The sequence below is a fragment of the Lycorma delicatula genome, chromosome 1, assembly GCF_047948215.1.
Source record: "Lycorma delicatula isolate Av1 chromosome 1, ASM4794821v1, whole genome shotgun sequence".
NCBI lineage: Eukaryota > Metazoa > Arthropoda > Insecta > Hemiptera > Fulgoridae > Lycorma > Lycorma delicatula.
In genome coordinates this window covers 9,840,330-9,863,174 of record NC_134455.1, presented here as the reverse complement: position 1 = coordinate 9,863,174, position 22,845 = coordinate 9,840,330, and the positions used below count along the sequence as shown (strand labels likewise).

At 33.0% G+C, this 22,845-nt stretch overlaps 1 protein-coding gene across 5 annotated transcripts in view; it reads left to right on the top strand.

The window, feature by feature from the left end:
- LOC142325825 (stress-activated protein kinase JNK) overlaps window positions 1-22,845 on the top strand; it is a 526,820-nt gene that overhangs the window by 383,000 nt on the left and 120,975 nt on the right. For all 5 annotated transcript variants that reach the window (XM_075367879.1, XM_075367996.1, XM_075367906.1 and 2 more), the window contains one exon: window positions 21,717-21,799. In XM_075367879.1, coding sequence (XP_075223994.1) covers window positions 21,743-21,799 — 57 coding nt within the window. In that variant the 5' untranslated portion in view covers window positions 21,717-21,742. The remainder of the gene's footprint in view (window positions 1-21,716; window positions 21,800-22,845) is intronic.

Genomic DNA, 22,845 nt, shown 5'->3' with positions numbered 1-22,845 from the left:
GTACACCAGAGAAGAAATCTGTATCATAGAATTACAAGCAAGCGAGATCTACAAAATCAACTCGACACCGACATTCAGCCTCTAACTTGTAACGATTCAGGTTCTAATATTTTTTTTTGGCACAATCCGTAGTAGTTAGTACAGGGTGTCCGATTACAGTTAAATATAAATAAAGGCAGACATAAAAAACTTTTACAAACATAATTGTGCATAAAAATATTAGATTTTTTGTAAGCTTCATATTCTGTGCGCAGAAACCTTTCGTTGAGTGTGCTAAGATAATAAGAGAGTATTCAGGGAATAATTACCGGTGATAATCTTTATACATTTTTGTATATAATGAAGTAAAAAAATTATACATTTTGGAATTTTAGTTTTTTTTTTAACTTTTATAAATAATAATTGATATAATTGGATTTCTTCTGATATAATTGGATTTTTTTGTGCAGGTGATACTTGCCCGATTAAAAATTAAAAGATAAGTGCCAAATAGAATGAAAGGACTTGCATCGATCTTGCCACGTGATCGGTCACAAAAAAAACTTAAAATGGGTTATTAAAGGATAATTGTTTACTCGATATTGGAAGTTATTAAATTAATTTTAATTTCTCTTTGTAATAAATAATGTGATCAGTAACAAGTGGACATTTAGTAATAGTCATTAACGGGTGAATAAGTAATTTTAATAATTATTGAACAGTTATAAATTTGTAAAATTTTTCATTTGGTATAGCTTAAGCCAAATTTCCATTCATATAAAAAGGAAATATTTTAATGTATTTCAGAAAACTGGGGGTTTCTCTGTTTTTATAATAGATAATTTTCATTAAAAATAATTATCATTGTTTTCATCAAATCCTTTTCCTTATAAAAAAAAATTATCGGTAGATAAGTTTCAGTCCGTCCTTAAAGAATGGAATGAAAACATCATTAAAAATATTTATCATTTTTCAGAAACTAAAACTGTACCCAAAGTTAAAGTATACAAATAGCGGCGAATACAAGAATAGTTTTGTTAATGAAGTTTTTTCTTAGATGCGAATTTCGCTGAGTGATGACCGGTGTAGTCGCGATACCAAACGCTTCAAAAATCTTCCCAGTTAACCTCTTTATTATGTCCAGAAACCATTCTAGCAGTTATTTTCTGACACGCTTGCCTTTCAAAAATACAAGTGTTCATTATATATTGAGCTGGAGTAAAGAAGTAAATGAACGCGAGGAAAAGTTATTTTTTGAACTCTCGTGGTACTTTCGAAATTTTTTCTTATTTAGCTTTTTTTTTTTTTTTTTTTTTGTTTCTTTTCATTCGAAACACAGAACATTCCGCTTTCAGAAGACTGCTTCTCTGATTTTACAAAGAATCGGCAGCGACTACAATTTCGACATCCGGAAGCCGCGATCGCGCCTTTGACTAAGAATGATCGCTTGTAGAATATAATTGATTCATACAAATTCGGTATCGCGTAACTTTCACCAGTTCAATCGGTTTATATCAAGGAAAACTAACCGTTAGTTTTTTTCTTATAATAATGCATTCATATCCAAATAAATTACGGTTTTACGTTATATTTTATGTATAGGCTGTATTGGAAGAACAGCATTTAAACTCTGATGGATAAAGCATAAAATTAATTTATTACCATCGTAAACTCTATTTCGATTGTAAATTAATTTTTAAATTCAAATTAAAAAAATCTAATTTTAAGTCGTTTTTTATTTTATCGTTCGTAGATAGACCAAAACGTATAATCTTACCGAATGCCTTTTCTTGATTATAGATTTCTGATGTATTTATTCCTCTTTTTTTATCTTTACAATTTTATCTTTCAAGCGGAAGGACACAGATTTAATTAGATATTTTGTTGAAAAATTAAAAGAAAAACTGTTATTAAACGGTTTTTGTTAGAGAATTTATAAAATCGGTGTACAATGTTAACTTACGTCGTCCATACTTTTAATTATATTTGCAACACAGAGAAATGAGTGTGTCGATCATTTTGAAGCGATGTTTTACACACGCTGTAAATTTATTCTCATCATTAAATAACGACAGATGGGCGTTACATTTTAGTTCTTAAAGGTAATCTATAAATAAAAATACCCGTAAATATTCATGTTCTAATATTAATATTTTTAAAAGAGTTTTGCAACATTTTCCAATTATGGGAAAAACGTTAATTTTTATTTAACGAACCTTACGGAATATCAAATCCTAATTTATGTATTATTAATAAACTATATAAATGGCTGCTTATTTGATATTCCTACACCTCAAGATCGAATAATTCGGCAGACAAATTTTGTGTTCCCTTTATCTTCCACATCAGACATAAACTTGTAGCTGAATTCATGATTTCCTCGCATAATTAATAATGATTAAATAGGAAGAATTTCTAATTAAAAATGTATAATTTTTTTACGATCGATCTTTTTTTCATCTATTACTAGTTAATCGACAAATACGTAATGTAATGTAAATTTACGCTATTGATTACGATTTTCCCGATAATGTACGTAAAATTTTGTAGAAGAATTATAAATTCTTTTTAGAAGACGGGCTGAAACAGCGATTGACTATTCTTTGTTGTTCAGACTAATTTACTATTATACAGGTTTATCATAAAAGAATGGTGCTGTTTTGAACATGTTTTTTATTTTTCAAATTTGTCGTCTCAAACATTTTTTTACATAATTATTAAATTTATGTGTGCCCTTAGTCGCTCGACAAATGTCCAAACGATACTCAACTTCTTTCCAAACCTTAGGTAACATTTCTTCGTTAATGGTCGTCAGTGCTTCATTAATTCTATTTTTTAAGCGGTTTAGGTCGCGAATTTTTTGTGTATAAACAACGCTTTTGATGTACCCCCACAAGAAAAAATCGCAAGGTGTCAGGTCTGGACTCCTTGGAGGCCAAAGTATGGGTCCTTGCCGGCCTATCCATCGATCTCCAAATTTTTCGTTCAAAGCGTCCGTGACCCATGCATTGAAGTGCGGGGGAGCACCATCTTGTTGGAAATGAAATCGCTGAATGTTTTCGAGTTCATCCGGCTGAGGAAAGCAATAATCGGTTAACATGTCAAGATAACTCCATTAATTGTTTTTTCAGCAAAGAAGAAAGGCCCCATTACACGATTTTTCATCACACCCCACCAAACATTAACTTTATGCGAATCGCGTTGTTTCTCGATAATTGCGTGTGGGTTTTCAGAGCCCCATATTCGTGAATTGTGTCTGTTAACACATCCGTTCACATGGAATGTAACATCGTCTGTAAAAATTATATCATCTAAAAATGATTCGTTTTTACTTATTCTGTCCGACATTTCAACAGCGAAATTGTAACGTTGTACACCATCATCGGGTTTCAATGCCTGCAGTATCTGGATGTTATAAGCGTGTGATTTCAGTTTTTTATGTAAAACTTTGTGAACTGTTGATTTTGGAATACCTAATTGGAATAGACCTAATTGATAAATATACCTAATTGAGATGGACTTCCCAGGACTTCTAATTGCCGATTGTCTAATTAGTTCAACCGTTTCGTCTGGTACACTTGGTCTGCCGGTTGATTTCTGTTTCTTAACCGATCCGGTTTCTTCGAATTGTTTGAACCGACGTGTTATGTTATTTTTGTGTAGCGGATCTCTTCCGAATTCACGTCGAAACGCACGTTGAACTAAAATACGGATTTTAATTCGGCCATCTATAAAACACACTTTGCTTTGTCTTTATCCGAGAACATAGTAACTCGCTAAACTCACAGCAACAACAATACAAGAACTGACGTTGTGGTTACAATTGCTGATAAACAAATTTTCGGGTTGGAGGCTTTCAGGGATACCAATATAACATCTAGAAATTTCCCTACCATCTTCCTATGAATTACTGAAACCGCACTATTCTTTTATGATAACCCCCTGTATATAAAGACAAAACAAACTATTAAACGTGAAAGATGAACCAGTTAATATTATATATACTTTTATGTTTGAAAATTGTTAAAGCATTATAAATAAGCTCTCTGAGGCTTATAATCAGAATTGAAAGTCTTTACGGATGATTGATTGCCATTAGTTGTTTTCATTATAAGCTGCTATATAGATCGGATAAACTAGGAATCCTTTATTATGGAATACATTAGAAAACGTTTGGTTTCCCGAATGAATTATATTCATACATAATCGTTGGGGTTGTTTAGAATATGCTGACGTAGAGAATGGGTTGTATTAGGCGGTGGTCGTGCGGTATTCAAACGGGGGGAAGAATAACTGATCCGAATGTGATTACGAGGACCGGTGCCAAACAATCCATCATAGATCCTCTCGATAGTACTTAATCGTAATATTACACTATTGAACATTCATTGAACCGGTTAACACGACGCGTTACATGACATAGCTTATCTTTTATTGGCCGTATAATTTCTATCGGTTATGAATTCAGAAGATGGTTGTAGAACGCTTAAAATGTCGAATTTATTTGTTTTGTAGTCCGCTTTTTTCCCCCGAAAGTCTTCATTCATTCGACTGGTTTAATACTTTTCCATTCCTTTCTGTTGTGTGTTAATCTTTTTACCTTCAACAGATTTCAACTTTCTTTATTCTCTCTTATCTGTTCTACGCGTTGCAATATTTATCTTCCGCTACAGTTTTTTTGTATTCTGTATATTCCTTTGTTATCGAATTAAGTGAACCTTGATTCTTGATATACGGTCAGCCATCGCGGTTCGTCTCTTAAGAAAATTGCTTAAATTCTTCTCCTTTCGTGATCGTCTCAGGAAGTTTTCAGTTATTTTTTCAACCCACCTACTTTTTAACATTCTACTGTACATCTCTTAAATGTTTATATAACACCAGTTTTTAAAGTGTTCTTTTCATTTCTTTTCTGCTTATTTAATGTCGATGCTACGCTCTACACGAAGATTTTTACAAATATGTTTAAAATTCCTATTTGTGCTATACATGTATAAATAAAAAAAAGGTCTTCTTGCTTGTGTCAGTCTAGTTTGACCTCAACATTATTTCGTCTGTAATTTTACTATGTCGAGATCACAACTTTTAGCGAATTACGATCTTTTTATCGTAATATTTAATTACTTCAGTCATTGCTTTGTCACACTTCAGTCCATGACATGAATCTATGTCATTAAGAATTTCTTGTAGCGAATTTCACAAATTTGCGATGGTTATTTTTTGTTGATCAAATACTTTGAAAAGCCCCTACTTGGTTCCCTTGTAAATATCGACGAATTTGTTTCTGTAAAAAATGGTGTACAAAACTGTACCGCTTTATTAATCTGAATGTAAAACCTACATCCTACATTCTCAGTTGTGTGTTTTATATACTCGTACGTGCTAAAAATAACAGTCAACATTATTTGTTTTACGTTATGTTATTGTTATGTTACATTAGGTTATGTTGAATGTGACGTTTGCGTTGTTAATAATAGTATAATATTATCTGTCGAATATCTTCTCTTGTCGAAAAGATGAAAATAAATGCTGATGATTTTTTTGTGTTCACTATGGAGATTTGTTTGTCGTAGTTTCGATCGACCTTTATCAGAAATATATTCGTCGAAATAAGCTTGAAAAGATTAGAAATTGCTACATAATAATGTAAAAATATTAAAGTTATAATCCGTCAACGTTTAGGTTTACATCCAGTATTTTTGTGATTAAAAAAATAACCTTTATCATTCTAATAATTAATACTTATATCTACGGTATACTACGTTTAGCGAGTGGTATACGTACATCTATTGGTTATTTTGCTGTATTAATGTGAACGCCCTTCCCATATGTAATTCTTCCGTAGCGGTAAGTATTTTTGTACGTCGGTTCTTGGTATTGTAATTACTTTGCGATCATCCGTCTACAAGTTTTCCTAATGTTACACCGCAATAGGTGTAAACCGAACTTCATTTTTATCCTTTTAAGATTACAATGTTTAGTGCGTCTTCATTTCTACTTGATTTACCTCCTACATATCTGAAGGAGTTTTAATCAGATTATCGTTTAAATTAGAAACACAACTATAATTAAAATTTATGTTATGGAAATTACTAAATTGCTACAAAACTAGTCGCGTATATTTTTTTCCGGTTTATTATTATTATTATGCTTTTACGGCCAACATGGGACCACTTAAGTCAATTTTAGTTGGATCTTTTCTGAGAAAGCGTGTTATTTTACTCTTTCGAGCTGCCCAGTATTTTTTCATCCGTTCAGATCTTGCTTTCTTTTCTTCATCCGTAAACACCCTCTTCGTTGTATTTTGTCGTTTGTCTGTCTTTTGTTTAAATCTAATGCTTTTATCTTTTAGCTTTGTAATTTTTCCAGTTTTATTCTGTAGGTCAGTCAGGGAAATTCCCAATTCTTTCATATCTTCTCTAATTTCTTTGATCCATCCTACTTCTAGCTTTTGGAACCAGAGCTTTTCAATGATATTTCTTGACAGTCTTGTTTCCGGTGTCCTTATGAGATGACCGAAGAAAGAGATTCTTTTTTTCCGCATAGTATCAGTAACAGGCTCTATTTCTCGATACACCACCTCATTTGGCACAATCCACCAGTGGCCTTCTTTTTGGTGTTTTTTATTGATACACGTTCTGACAATTCTCCTCTCTATTTTCAGAATTTTTTCAATTCGGTTTTTCTGAGTGATTTTGAAAAGGGTCTCGCTTCCGTAGGTGACTTCTGGCTGTACTACAGTTTTATAATGTTTAAGTTTTGTTTTAGCAGAAAGGCATTTTTTGTTATATGTTGACCAAGTTAATTTTTGGGATTTAATCATTTTATTTGTCCTGTTTTGCCATGTCACTTTTTCATTTAAATTATAAGTTATTATTTCGCCTAGATATTTAAATTGTTTTACTATTTTAATTTTCTTATTGTTTACCGTAATGTGCTCTATTACCAGAGGATCTATGGCCATTAGTTCAGTTTTTTCGAAAGAGATATGAAGCCCTATCTTTTGTGCTAGGTTTTGAAGGCCCATGATTTGTGTTTTGGCTTCTTGAATATTATTTGCTAAAAGAGCGAGGTCATCTGCAAATCCTAGGCAATTTAGTGTGATGGAGTTTTTCTTAGTACCCATTTTTATATTTTTGGGATTTATTTCATACCATTTTCTCATGACAAATTCGAGGGCGCAGTTAAAAAGGAGTGGTGAGAGGCCGTCTCCTTGCCTCAATCCAGTTTTTATGTAGAAGGGTTGAGAGAGTTCACCTCTGAATTTCACTCTGGACTGGGTATTGGTTAAAGTTAATTTTATCATGTTTACGAGTTTAGGGTGAAGGCCCAGGTTTCTCAGAATATTCAGCATGGATGGTCGGTGTATACAATCATAGGCCCTTTTAAAGTCGACGATGGTGATTATTAGTTGTTTTTTCCGTCTTTTATATAAGTCCATCATAAGTTTTAGGGATATTATTTGCTCTGGGCAACCTCTCCATGGCCTAAATCCCCCTTGGTATTCCCCAAGTTTTTCCGGTTTATATATTCCGTTATTTAGTAGTGAAACTTTCATTGTTTCCGACAGAGATCTATTGCCAGAAATCACTTTTTGTGGAAGCAGTTACTTTACATGGTAAATGGTCTTATAAATGTAAAATATTACATATTTCTATTACGAAACGCATTATTTACAGCGGCACATGATCATTCCTTGAGAACTGATTTACATGTATTGTACAGTCCGATTCATTTTTTCTTTTGCAAAGTACATACCTATTACTTCTGTTAGAACTTTCATTCTCTCATTCAAAATTTTCTTTCTTACTGATATGACACCGAATGAACCACAGTTCTGGTGTATTTACTCGGCGAATGAGTTGAAATCTTATATCCTCGTATTTAAGTCTCCGCACGTTATAATCGGTAATGAAAACGGATTATACGAGTTCTTCCTCGTATCAACCGGTCGTTTAAATTTAGTAGTCGATTTGGATATTTTTAGCAGTAATTTTTAGAAATAAATTCTGGGAGAGAGAAAGACACTTACTTAAATATAGTCGCCGGAATACTCGACCAAATTATCTCTTTCATTCACTCACTCAACAAATACGTTTCACATACTCCTGTGTAATGTAACGAGACAGTGTGATGTAACGATCGCGCACACGCGATTATTTAGCAATATCACGTCCCGTTGAGTGATAGTGGTGACTTGTTATTGGCTATATTCGATATATATGAGAAAGCTAGGTTACATTCTAGCGTTCAACACTGAAAAACACTACAGTTTACGATAAGTGAAACAAAAGGCTGAATGAGACGGCCAACGGAATATTTTAACTTAGATATACTACTACTGTTTTTTTTATCGAAATGAAAACGGCTCGTACATGAGCGGATCATATTTTCGGGATACGTGGTTGGTTTTAGATACAACTTACACATTGTTTCCCCGAGATTATTATTTTTAATTTGTTGCAAAAAAGAAATAGAGATATTAAATCTTTCACTTTAACGCTTGCTAAGAAACTTAGTGTTAATTCATTAAAATTTTATTCCTTTTTAACAAAGAAAAAGTATCGTTCAGAAACTAAGTTGTTTGAATTTTACATATGCTAGCTAGCATTTTGAGATTATAAAACCGGAAAATATTAAAATAAACAAATCGGATGGATATACCTACGTGCAAAAGTTTTACATGTACTCGCAGAGCGATCCATCCGTGTTGGCATTTATTTTATGTTAACGACAGTTTACATTTAAAATCATGAAATTTGGTTTGGTTGTATCATATAGCATATATGTTATAAGTTATAACATATAGCATTCGGATGCTAGCGGGGATGTATTTACTCTCAAAAGGAATCGTTTTCAGATCAGGTGTAATTTTTTATCGCTGAACAAGAAGGGAAGTTTATAATAATTTTTTTATTTATTTTTTGTTCAAAGCTGAAAATATTTTTATATTCGGTTTTCGAAAAAAAAATTGTTGTACCTTAGTAAATTATTTTGTCAAAAATTAAATTATTATGAATTACTAGTTTAACATATGAAGCTGTTATTTTATTATGATTGTGTGAAGAAGAGGTCATACGATTAATATTTTTTTTTTTGTTTTTGTAGGAGTTACATTTTCAGCTCTATGTAAATGTCGGGAAGATCAGAAACAATGTACCTCGATTACAAAGTGTAAAGTGCTGATCGGTATGCTGGGAATGATTTCTCTAAAAATAACAGTTAACCTAAAATGTTCCGTTCGGTATATATATATATATATATATATATATGGAGAATGTATCGTACGGTTAACAGATTAATCGCGATTTTATTGATGTTGAGAATCGTGTATATGAAATGTAGGCGAGCAATGATCGCGTAGTATTGCTGTTGCCGGTCGCTGTATACTCGTCTAAACTGTTTTTCAATTAACAACCGACCCTCTTTTGTAATTAATCAAACTAGCAGCGACCGTTATTTCAGTTCACATCATATGCATTACATTACAACCCTTCTGCGCTCGGATGATGAATGACTCCATCGCTCAAAAAAATTCTGTCCCTCATTGCCTCATTTGCTACGGCTTGCTTATCTTGCTGACGACACATTATTCATTATATAACTTTTTCAATTTTTTGTATATTTTATTGAAAATTATTTAATCCTGTTATGTTTTAACTTGGAAGGGGAAAAAATGTTAATTTGATGTAAAAAAAAATGGCAGCATTGTGTTTTACTTTTAACTAATTTTTGAGTAATATGATACGATGTCTTTTTAAAACTTATATTTAAGGCATTAACACGTTATCGTTTTCTTTAAGATGGTTTTATTTCGCCCGATTAAAGGTATTAAAATCGGAAAATTGTTATAAAATATATTTTCTTATGTATTAGTATAGAACTTTACCCGTATTTAGGTAGATTTCATAAGAATGTTACCTATTGTGTTGGGTACCGTGATTCGACTTTCGAAAAATTTCGAAATATCTTCGCGATTCACATCCGCCAGACCCCAAAACCACCACAAAAAAAATTATATATTTTTTTCACTTTCTTGTGGACACGATAACGGGGTTTCGAAGGCAAACAAATCATACCTACCTTAATAGGCACAGTATCGAATCTGTTTAAAGTGGTCGTTAGTCCTATAAACATTACCTAAAACGTTTGTCTGAAACAATTTTTGATATGACCAACCCTTACGGAAAGGGATGACCAAAGTGTTGCTGGAATTGTAAAATGGGGTTTGTCGTATGCTAAACATGTGAAACTTTTTTCACATGCAACCGTTGTCGTATTGAGTAAATTTGAAGATTTTCTTAACTTTTAAGGTGGAAATCTTTTTTATCCCCTACTTAGCACCGGTGAAATCTACCTCCGCCTTCCGGCATGCCGAAAATGATTTTTTATTAAGTAAGGTTTGTTTTAATTTCTATTTCATACTCATTTTTTCATTACGCTTTGACAGCTGCAAAGAAAGCTCGTAAGATTATCCGTGTGTTTATATCGTTTCTATTTAATTATTTTAAAAAAGATATGTTTAATATAAATTATTATAGTTTAAGGTAATTTTACAGTTTTCTTGATTAACTTTTATTTTATCTTGTGTATTATTAAGAAATGGCTGATGATACTACGTAGATGTCTTAATATTAATAATGATTAGAACATATCTTCAGCGAAGAATCCCATTTTTTGTTATACATCTGAACTGATAGTCTTAATACTTTTATATTAGATCTTTTTTTATTGCTTCTTCGATTCTGTAATTCAGTAGTGTAGAGACGGGCTATATTCTTGTCTCATTCCTTCCTGCGCTAGATTATCTTTCCTCATTTTCTATTCCGTGTGTTTGTATATTACATGACGTAATCAAAACGTACTGTTTCACGCATCGTCATGCCAAGCCTACAAAAAAGTGCACGATAAGTTCGGTTCTATTAGTAATATCTTCATTCGTTTCATTAAAGACCGTGATACAGGTATCATTATTATCGTACAAAGATACTCTTGTTGAGCCTCTTGAACTTCAACAGGCAAAACAAATTGATTTTCAATCTAGGTCGCTTTTATCCGCTCTTAATTTTCTTTGCTTTCGTAAAAATAATTTTTTCAGTTGAAGTATAACCGTACTTCTCTGATTTTTAAAAGTTTTTGAATTCTGACTTGTACGCTTATTCAATCCAACAGCATATAATCCATGGAATGTATCGTCTTTTATTCCTCTGTAAGCATTTCAATACTTTGAATACGGTCTCCTTCAAACTCTTCATCGATTTCTTTTTCCTCATCTACCTCTTATCAGATAATGTTTTTCTGTACAGTCCTACGTATACCTGTTAGTATACCTATTAACTCTCTCTCTCTCTCTCACTCTCTCTCTCTCTCTCTCTCTCTCTCTATCTATCTTCCATCCTAACAACGGTCTTCCATCGTAGTCGTTATTATAACTACTTTTTGTTTGCTGTTTTGTGATTTTTTTTTGTATGCTACATTTTTCCTATAATTGTTTCCTTTTTCACGTCGCTTTATCTCTCCGTCAACCGACCTTCCTTTGTTACTTCGCTTTTCCTATTTAATTTCATAGATGTCGATATAATTTTCATCATCTGCATTTTACCATTTCTGCATAAGTACCGAAAGTTTGTTCTCTACTGTAATTTTTTTTTTCTAAATTTACCCACTTGTTTCTATTGCATATATTATTTAATAACTTCTAGTTTATTATATTGTCACGCGTTTGCGGCTCAACCAGGATATTGAGAGTCTAAGACTAAAAATTTTTATATAAATTAAATTTATTAGTCTAAGAACATAGAAAATAAGATCAATAAATAATAATAATAATAATAATAGTGAATAAATGATACACATAATAGTATTTCAAATAATGACGAGAGTTGTTTAAAGATAGTTGAATCATAAAAACCGGAATACAGTCCGATTGACTGAAGACATTATGACTGCTAATATTAACGCCTAGTATTGGATTAACAACAAGATAAGACTAGAGATGTCTAAAGTTCATACAGTTTTACTCTCTGCACATACCTTTGTTGTTTACAATAAAACTACCCTACACTTTATTGATGAATTTAATACTGTCACTTTCACTATTGTCCACCAGTAAGTCACCCGTACAACTTCCTGCACTCACCCACTGTCATCACTAGAATGCTTGTGTACGTCTCAAGCATCTTCACTCGTTATTACTAGATGCTGACTGATAATGCCGTAACACAATCGCATCGAACGTATCCTCGCAGAAGTACTCACTGTGTTATCGCGACTACACCGAACACGGCCGCGAAACATTCGCCTAGCTTGTCACTTAATACTGACTTGTTCCCGCTGGTCCTAGCAGTATTTATACCCTGTTGCTTGCAGAACCAGCATCCGCCTCGTTCCTTAACTGTTGAAGCGTAATTAAATGTCCCTGCCCAACATTTACCCGTACATACATTACCCCACAAATATTACTAACATTTTACCATTTACTCATATAAATTACATTTCCCCTTAAATTCCTATTCCGGTAACGCTTCTCGTCGAACAACAGCTGTTGGAGGTGTGCCTATTGTCAGCTACAAAGAACAGAACACAGAACACAGAACTACAAAGAACAGCTTGTTAGACAAATCTGTTAGCCTTGAGAAAGGATCCCTTTTGGTCCTTTCTGGATTCATATCACTGTTATTCTTTCATGCGTTCTTCTTCACCGGAAGGGAACCGTTACCTAGGTCCGGTATACTAGTAACCCGATGGGTTAGACCGACCTGCTGATTTGGTCTAGTGGTGAATTCGTCATCGCAAATCGGCTGATTTCGAAGTCGAGAGTTCTAAGGTCCAAATCCTAGTGAAGGCAGTTACTTTTATACGGATTTGAATACTAGATCGTGAATGCCGGTGTTCTTTGGCGGTTGGATTTCAATTAAACACACGTCTCAGAAACGGTCGACCTGAGACTAAACTCATTTACATTCATAGATATCATCCCTATTCATCCTCTGAAGAAGTAATACCTAATGGTGGTTCCGGAGGCTAAACAGAAAAAGGTCCGTTTACTGGTCCTGTTACAATATTGCATTCGTTGTCTGATTTATTTATTTAATTTTAAAATCTTAATTAACTTTTCTAAGTTTTATATATTTTATTGTACTTTTAAGGATTTATAAAAATATTAATCGATGGTAATGTTGTAAGTTGTATCGACTAGTCGGCGTCCTCAGCAACTATTGCAGATTTATTAACACTTCTCCTTTTATGAATCTTCCTTAGGCAGGCCTACTCCAGTAATTTCGAATAAAAAAAAATTAATTAATATTTAGTTATGATTAAAATATTCAATAAATTAAAGGTAATCTATTTTAAGTTGAATCAGTCAGTTTCTTTTGATTAAAGACAACTACTAGTCACTATGATTTTTTTAACTTTGATTATAAGTCGTTCTGTAAAATTATGTTTATATATATATATATATATATATATATGTAAGAAACGTGGTTCTGATCGAGTCTACATGCGGCGAATTCTCAATGAGTGAAAGAGTGACTGCAGTCGAGTACAGAATAAGGATGGTTAAATGGAAGATATTGATCCATCCGCTGCCGCCATTCATGCCTTGGCCTTCATCCTGCCGATCCCCCCTTTTCTTTCATACAGTCTCTACCGTCACCCTTTCTTCTTCTTACCCGTCGCCCATCACCGATTCAAAGAATTTTATTTACCCTCTTGCTTCAGGAAGCCACTGTTATCCTCCTCTTCATTTATTTCCATCTATCTTTTTACGAGCATAAATCTTGAACTGTTGTGGCATCGTTCATTATATTTCTCTTAAGTATTAAAACTCTAATGATGTATTACTGTTGCTCGTCTTGAAGTAAGTTAAGATATTCTCTAATGATATTGTATTATTCAAACTTATCCTTCTCTTGTTATCTTTCACTGTAAGATAATTTCGGTGCTCGTTTTAATATTATCTCTTATTGTCCTGAGTTATGATATTATAATCGTAAAATTTCAGCGATGAAAACTGTTTACTGGGTATTTAACTTTTTAAATACTTTATATTTACAGCATTATTTTTATTTTTAACATAAAATTTTATTTATTTTTAATAAGTTATACTATTTCACACAACAGATCGGTCTTGGTTTGTATTTTTTATTTGAGTATTTATTGAAACTTCTACTAGTTTTTTTTGTCTAATTTTACCCATTTTTTTATACATTCTTATTGATGATAAATCGAAAATCTTAATTGGCTTCTGTAAATATTCAAATTCGATTGCATTTTTAACGTCATAAAAACATAAACGATCGAGTGGAATTAAAAAGATTGTTAAATGCTTCAGAATTATTTCTTATTGTTTATTTTATTGTGTTTTAAATCCGACGTGGTTTATTGTTTTGTTTTAATCACCCGTCTTCTACTTTTCAGTTTACTTAGTAGACTATTTAATAACAAATTCCTTCTTTCAATACATTACGTTTCATAAATTTTGTTTGAATGAGGTGTAAAGTGAACTTGTTCCTTCCACTCTTCCGTTTTCTTCCACTCGAAGAATTACTATCTCTTCTTTTCTGTCGCACATCACCTATTCCATCACCATTACAAATATTCAGTTACAAGGTTTTTGTGCGGTCAACGGACAAGAAACGAATCCAAATGCGTCTTCTCCCAACCCGGATGACATTGATGGCGCCGTAGCCCTATGAGTCTCCCTTATTCTGAATGCGGAAATAACATAATATGACCTTATCGCTTTCCACTCACAAACACTGTGAGAAATTCGACAATTTTTGTCCGAGATCGGATCAGCTAGTTAGTGAAAAGCTATTTCGTGTCTTGTCAATCTGCTGCAACAGAACAAAATGTATTTCCTCCAGAAATTTGAAAGCAGGCTGAGGTTTCACACCATTTTGCTAGTAGATCGCCGCTGTGGGTAATTTTTAAGTATCGTAAGTCTATTTATTAAAACCGGCTGACTTTTTACCGCGTAAAACATAAACTAACACGTAATTTTAATTTCATAAATCTTTTTTTCGTTCTCTTCTGTGGGGTAATAAGCTGCGTTAAGATTTGTCTTAGGTGTTCAATTAGCATAGCCTTCAGTGTTTTAAACATAGATTTGTTCGTGATTTTTTTAAATTCAAATAGGCATGGTACTCGAAAATTGTAGAAGATGCTTTACGTTTTTAATTAATCTCTTTGCTTTTTTCTTCGTTCGGCTGATTTAATTCTGTCAGGAAAAAATCTGATTTTCAAATAGTTAAATGAAAGTTACTTTTCAGACGTGTTTAAGCTGAAAATAATTTGTTCCGGATATACGCTTTAGTAGTGCGGTTTTAGAGAATTTCATCAGGGAAGGGTGTAAGACGATTTATCAAGTGGCGGATTAGGCTGTGTTCAGTCAAGAGAAGTGTTCCGAGATATATCGACGATGGTAGATAAAGATGGGGCGTTTTTCTGCTGAAACTGCATACTGCGACCTCCATTCAAATAATCCATTCATCTCCCTTTTACTCTGCGAACTCCCTCCTTAGATTTAACTTGTTCAGCGTCTCGAGGAGGACAAGAAAAGTTTCTTGAATAACATAGTGATTACAGATAAAGTGGTATCGCTGCATCGGATTCGCAGGAAATTTATTAGATTTTTCTCATAAAAAAAGTAGTCGGACGTTTGATAATTATTATTAAAACTTTTCTCGTATTCGGCGATCACATCATGTCGATGATTAACTTCCTGATTTTCAAGGTAATCGTTTATTTTTCAACCGTTAAATTTGAGCGATGGGATATTTAATACTATTAAGTTAATAAAATAATATTCAAGATTATCTTGTTAGTATCGCGGATGAGAATTGTAATACATTACATAAAATAATCGTCTAAAAAGCTTATAGAAAATGAAATGATTTTAAACTTCTTTTTAAATAATTAGTGTTTCCTTGAAAGTAGTCGAAAATTAAAAATCTTCGTGGCGGAGTGATAACGTTTCGACCCTTCATCTGGAGGTCTCGGGTTCGCATCTCGGTCAGGTATAGCATTTTTCATACGCTACAAAATCCCATTTCCGTATCCCACGCACAAGCTTTCAAGCTTACGCGGCGTATAATTAAGCTAGAAAAAACCGATAAGATTTTTACTCTTGAATTTCATTGTTTATTATGCTGCTTGTAAATTTGGAGCAGCAGTTCAGTATAACTGCATAAATAAATAAAATTTAAATTTGAATTTCCAATTAAAAATTAACGTGGAATATTAATGAATTAAAGAAAAACTGTATATCGTATTAAAAAAATCTGACCCCACATGACTTCCTTGTACGCCTATTAAATTACATATACGCATTTTTTTTAAATGAAAAGTTCATAAAATTTTATTTCATTTATAACTTCTTATATTTTTTTCATATATATTTTTTTTATTGTTATTATTGAATTATTATTTATCGTAAATGCTTTTTTACATTCCGAGGTTAATAATTATTAATAAATCAATATATTTAAATTAAAAAAAAAAGGAGATTAAGTCTGATTCGAACGGATCTCCCTTCCCCTTGTGAGATCCAAATATTTCATTAATTAAAATTTGACTTGGCTATAACTGTGGAACCGATGAAAATAAGTAACACTTATGAGATATCGTTGAAAAGCTCTCGATGAGGACTTATTATTGCAGTTAAAAAAAGTCTAAAATCCAAATGTTTTTGTATTTTGGGCACTTTTGGTTCAGTAGGTTGCAGTCAAAAGGGGAGATGCACAACTAGATGTTACAACAGTCCTAAATCCAAAATTTTTACATCCTTCGGTTAATCGTTTTTGAGTTATGCGAGGTACGTACATACATACGTACAGACGTCACGCCAAAGTAGATTCAGTGATGGTGAAAATGGATATTTCTGTTGAAATCTGAAAACCGAAATTTTTCGCGATCACAATACTTTTATTCCCCACAAGGAAGTAAAAAGGTTTATAACATAAATTTGCAATTGTTTAATTATAATACGGCTGTAAAATCCAAGTCAGGAAAGTAGAAAAATGTAGTAGTTGCCTGTTTGGCGATTTAGATTCCGAAGTTGTTATCAATTTAACTTTTATTTTTATTTTCCGTGAAAGCGCGAATCATCGGAATAAATTAAAATGTTTGCAAAGTTTGGGCTGGTTGTACATCCCCAGTAAGTTTTTAGCTTCTAGTAACTAAAAATAAAATTTTTTAGAGAACATTTTCCTTGACTTTTTTTTTAGATATATGCACTGAATCGATGAGTTGAAAGTAGGAAAATTATGGTATTCAATTTTTAACTTTTCAAGCACCACCACTACTTCTTTCAGTTTCAATATATTGTGGGATATGATTTTTGAAGGAAAAAATTTCGTTCTGAAATAAAACTAGAATCTTCTGAACCCTGAAATATTCTGTAATAGTTTGAGTAAAAAAATGGTTTTTGATCTTTTTATCTTACGTACTCGACACTTGCTGACGAAAGTCAGTATTATACAGTAATAATTGTGTAATAATGCCCAGCTACTTTCACAGCAAAGGTTTGTGGAGTAATAAGCCAGCTTTTGTTTTCAGATACTTATTCCAACGCTTTAATTTAAATGCTGCCTTCGATCGTTTTTTATCGTAAATTTAGTATTTTTCAAAGTAGCTTAGTAATATATTTTTTAATCTGTAAAATGCATTGAAGTGTTTTCAGTACTATAATACTAATACCATGTTAAAATATATTTTATGATGATTCATAATAATAGTAATAAATCTCTGAAAGTATGGGTATAGAGATTATCTTCACCGATTATCTTTTGCTCCCTTCTTAACATGAAGTATTACTTTAATTTTTGTTTTATTTTTTGCAGTTAATGGAAATTAAAAAAAAGAGTTATTTTTATACTTAATCTGTAACTTTTTTATTCCATAATTGTTTGTTTTTACCTTTTTTTATACAATTATGAACGGTTGTTAAATTATTAATGGGTTTTGAAATAGAGATGTTAAACACATATTTAATTGATATAAGAATTACCGTTAAAAAAAGAATTGGAGGCGTTAAAATCATGAATTATTTCTCAACGGATACCGGTTTGAGGTTTATATTAATTATTTCATAGCAAGACGAACTTATTGTATGAAAAGTGTGATAAATTGGGTGTATAATTCTACCAGTAAATAATTCAACTAAAATCTGTCTGATGTCGGTTATCATGCATTTGAATTTATGTTTTCTTCTCATAGAACGAGAAAGTGGAAGCTAAATAGTTTTGTGAAAGAAAATCTGTTCTAAACATATTTTCATCAAAATGCCACAAAAGTAATTTTTTTTTAATTGGAAATTTCTAATTTTTATTCTTATTTCAGTTAAATGATTTCCTTTTAATTATTATAATTTGATGTGTTGTGATCTTAATGTGTTCGTGACACATCATTACGGTTTACTGCATTTTATTTAGGTGATTTAATAGTTTTTAAAATTTAGTATAGCACGATGACAAAAATTAATTATAAATAATAAAGCTGTGAATACGATGCTATGAGCCGCGGACGGCAGACAATACTAATGATGTTTCTATTAAGGAAATGTTTTTTTCTTTTCGTTGTTACGATATAAACAGCGGGCGGCGTCTTTTGTGTGGAGGAAGAAAAAAAAACATTAACTATCCTGATCATATAAGTCGCACTTCTTTTCTTTATAAAATAATTGTGTATATGTGTCGGGTGTCATGTCAAAAGTATTGCCTGCGATCTGACACTAGAGACAAGTCGATCCCAAAATCGGCAAACCATTCTTAAAACCAAAACGCTTCCCGTTACAGATTCTTAGATGAAGTGAAGTAGCTTCCTACTCCACTGCCGTCTTAATTTAGCTAGTAAATGCGCCAGCCAGTTCAGAAGAACTAGTTTCATAATGAACACAATTGGGACTCGTAAAGAAAAAACGATTTTAATTAGTCCATATTTTATTGCTAGTTACTTACACGCATCGTAACTTGTACCGCTGGGGTCAGATAGTAAAAAACAACAGATCAATCTATCCCTTCTGCTTAGAAACGATGCATTGTCTTTTCTTACTAAAGGAATATACTACAAAACGAGAGATTGTTAACCGGCATCGGATTCCCGATTGTATGGTAGCCGTTGCTTAATCTTGTTAGCGAAATATTTTGTAAAATAGTTAAATTTCTTTTTAATATTTAAGAAACTTTAAAACAAAGAAGTTGTTAAATTTGATTATGTTTATATTTTATTGTACGAAGATAAGTTAATTATTATCAGCAATGTAGTTATAAATTTTATCGCAATACAAATAGGAAACTTACATGTACATCATTTTTCAACATAGTCCCCTTGCATTTTAACGCACTTGGTCCATCGTTTCACAAGCTTCCTGATGCTCTCATAAAAGTAGGTTTTCGGTTGAGCTGCGAGCCAGGAATGCACCGCTTCTTCCACTGTTTCGTCCGAGGTAAATCGACAGCCCCTTAATGCCTCTTTGAGTGAACCAAACAAGTGGTAGTCAGAAGGACTAAGATCAGGACTATACGGAGGATGAGCCAGTACTTCAAACTTGATTTTACGGAGCGTTTCACCAGTGTGGGCAGCAGTATGTGGACGGGTATTATCGTGGAACACAACACCTTTCGACAGCAGTCCTTGGCGTTTGCTTTGAATTTGAGGCTTCAGCTTGGCATTAAACATTTCACTGTAACGCGCACTGTTTATTGTCGTGCCCTTTTCCTCATAATGTTCTAGTACTGGGCCTTGTGAGTCTCAAAAAACCGTAAGCATCAGTTTTCCTGCGGAAGGTTGCGTCTTGAAATTTTTTTTTCAGGGTGAATTTGGATGTTTCCATTCCATACTCTGCCGTTTACTCTCCGGCTCGTAATGATGGATCCGTGTTTCGTCACCTGTGATGATTCTGTCTAAGAAGATGTCCCGTTCGTTACCGTAGCGATCCAAATGTTTTTAGCAGATGTCCTAGCGCGTTTGTGTATGCGACTGTGTGAGTTGTTTTGGGACCCATCTTGCACAGACTTTATGAAATCCAAGTCTGTTGTGAATGATTTCGTAGGCAGAACCGTGACTAATTTGCAGTCGATGTGCCACTTCATCGATAGTTACTCGTCTGTGTAAGAAAACCATGTCACGTGCGCGCTCAATGTTTTCCTCATTTGTGGCGGTAAACGGTCGTCCGGCTCCTTCGTCGTGCGTAACACTTGTGCGACCGTTTTTGAATTTTTCTATCCGTTCGTAGACACTCCGTTGCGGCAACACACTGTTCCCGTACTGTACCGAAAGTCTTCGATGAATTTCAGCCCCTGATACACCTTCCGACCACAGAAAACGAATCGCTGAACGTTGCTCTTCTTTGGTACAAACAGAAAGCGAAGCGGCCATGGTTAACGGCGGGGCAGCGATAATGGAATTAACCTAGCAGCATCAAACCTGCACAGACATAACAATTAAACCACGCATGCGTCATCTACGCAACACGACGGTACTACCAACATAAACAAAAATATAACTAAATTGCGGATAATAATTGACTTACGTATGTTCAAGACTTTCCACTACCAGATGCGTTAATTTTTATAATTATAAACTTTAGCAGCGTTGAATCTCCTCTTATAACGATTCGTGTTTTTGGCCATTCATCGTAACTGCAGAAATTATTGAGTTGTCGAGGTGTAATGCCTTTCTTGTTAAAGTTTATATATAATACTGTAGACAGCGGTTACGTTTAAAACTGTTTCGGTACTTTTTGGCTGAGTTGTTATCACGCTGGTAGAGTTCGAGGTAGAGAGGAAGATCAGAGTGTATTTTAGTCCACCCTTCTTACGCTTTAAAGAAAGCACAAAATGTTGTACTTTAATGTTTGGTGCAATATTAAAAGATGATTGATTTAACAAATCTTATAACTGGGCCTTTGATATTGAAAAACAACTCGTAATAAATATATTTGTTTTATTTTATTAAAAGTTCTAGTTTCTTAATTTGTTTCTTAATTTTCGTACTCGAAAACCTAAAAAAACATTTATTTGGAGAAACTTGGTGCACCTCAACATTTGATAGTAATTATTTGCAAATGAAAAATTTCTGTCTAGGTATCGATTTTTTATAATAGTTTTTTTTTAATCATTGTTGATTTACAAAAGTTACGCCACCTAAATTATTTAAATCGAGAGAATCGAAGTAACTATTTATAACAATATGCATTAGATTGTGTGCGGGAAGAAGTTGGTTATCGATTTGACATTTATAGGGCCATAAATGATTAATATATTTAAATTTATTGATTATGTAAAACCACTACTCGAGATGAAGAATTCAATAAATATGAAAATTTAGCTGTACATTATCGCTGTATTTCTATTTAATATTCTGAAAACCTTTCTTTATTTTACGTACCCTACGTTTTCTAAATATATTGCGAAGTATTGAAATTTTTTTTAATTAATCGTAAAATACATTCTTGTAAGCTGGTTCTAAATAAACCTAATTTCATGTGTAATTACCTAGAGTGAAACGATGACTATGTGTCCTTTGAATGTAATGTTAATAATTTGTTTCGAGCAATTTTATTAATAAATTCTCTTTGTAACGATATAATAAACGTTGTTTTTCAGATAACGAAAAATTTACAAGGATCATTTTATTCTTTTTTAATAACTAGTTTTAAAAAATATGGTGTACTATTTATTATTAATAGTTTTGCATATATCGGACTTATACTAGCATTTACATTCTTGTTATAGGAGATGGCGACATTGTGGGCTGCCATATGCCTGTGCTGACATCCTACTGCCCGATCCGCGCTGAAAATGGAACTGAATCGACGGTAATTTTGTTTAATTAAATTTATTTAATTTTAATACTAGGATTATGATTGTTTATTCTTGTTTTTTTCAATATTTTAGAAAATACGCATTTTATTAATCCAACATTTTTGTACTACGTAGTTTGGAATCGTATGCTTTCATTCGGTTAAAAAAATTGCAATCTGTCGATCCTGAAATAAACTTTGCAATGTTCGAGTCTCGTATAATCTGTTTCTCAAAATGAATGTATATGAGATTAACAAAATTGGCTGTTCCATGTAGGTTTTACATGGAAATAATCACGAATGGATGTCAAACACGTAAGCTTTTCTCCGTTAAAATTACTGATAACAACTTCAGATTTTCATCTGTAATAGGAGAAAAATATTATGAAATATGTTGTTGGAGGTCGTCCCACTCTTAGTGTGTTTTAGTAATTTTTATGAAAAAGGAATGGATAACATGTGAATTGCCTTTACGACCAAATTGTTTCATACTTTGAATCTACTCACAATAGCAGCCTATCATCGGGGATGTGAAGTGAGGAAAATCGGTAGCTTTTTTCTGGGTGTTAGTACTGATGCTAGTAAGGCTCGCTCCAAATATCAGGAAATTACTGCGGTAAAATTTGCCGATCCTAACGTTTATGAAGGTAGTGTGAGAACAGCTAACCGGCGTCTAAAAACGTGACTCATCGTTTAAGAAAAGGAAATACTGACTGAAAAAACCTTGGTCCTCCAGGTAGGAGGTCGGGCGTAGTGCCGACAACCCTATTTTCTAAAAAAAAAATAATTACGGGACCTGTACGTATACCTGGGATGATGGATAGGATCAACGGATTAAACGACCGAAAACGATTGTTAACGGAAAACAGAACTGTTACATTCTATTGTGACATGGAATGCGTGAAGCCTATGTTACAGCCCGGATGATGTTTTAGAAGGCTTGCAAGTGGTGGATGTGGAGAATAGAGAATTCTGTTGGTGGACAAGGTAGTTTGAAGGATTATCTCGCGAAAGTTGATACCATCGAGAACTCGTAGAGCTATGAAAAAGAAAAAACCGTT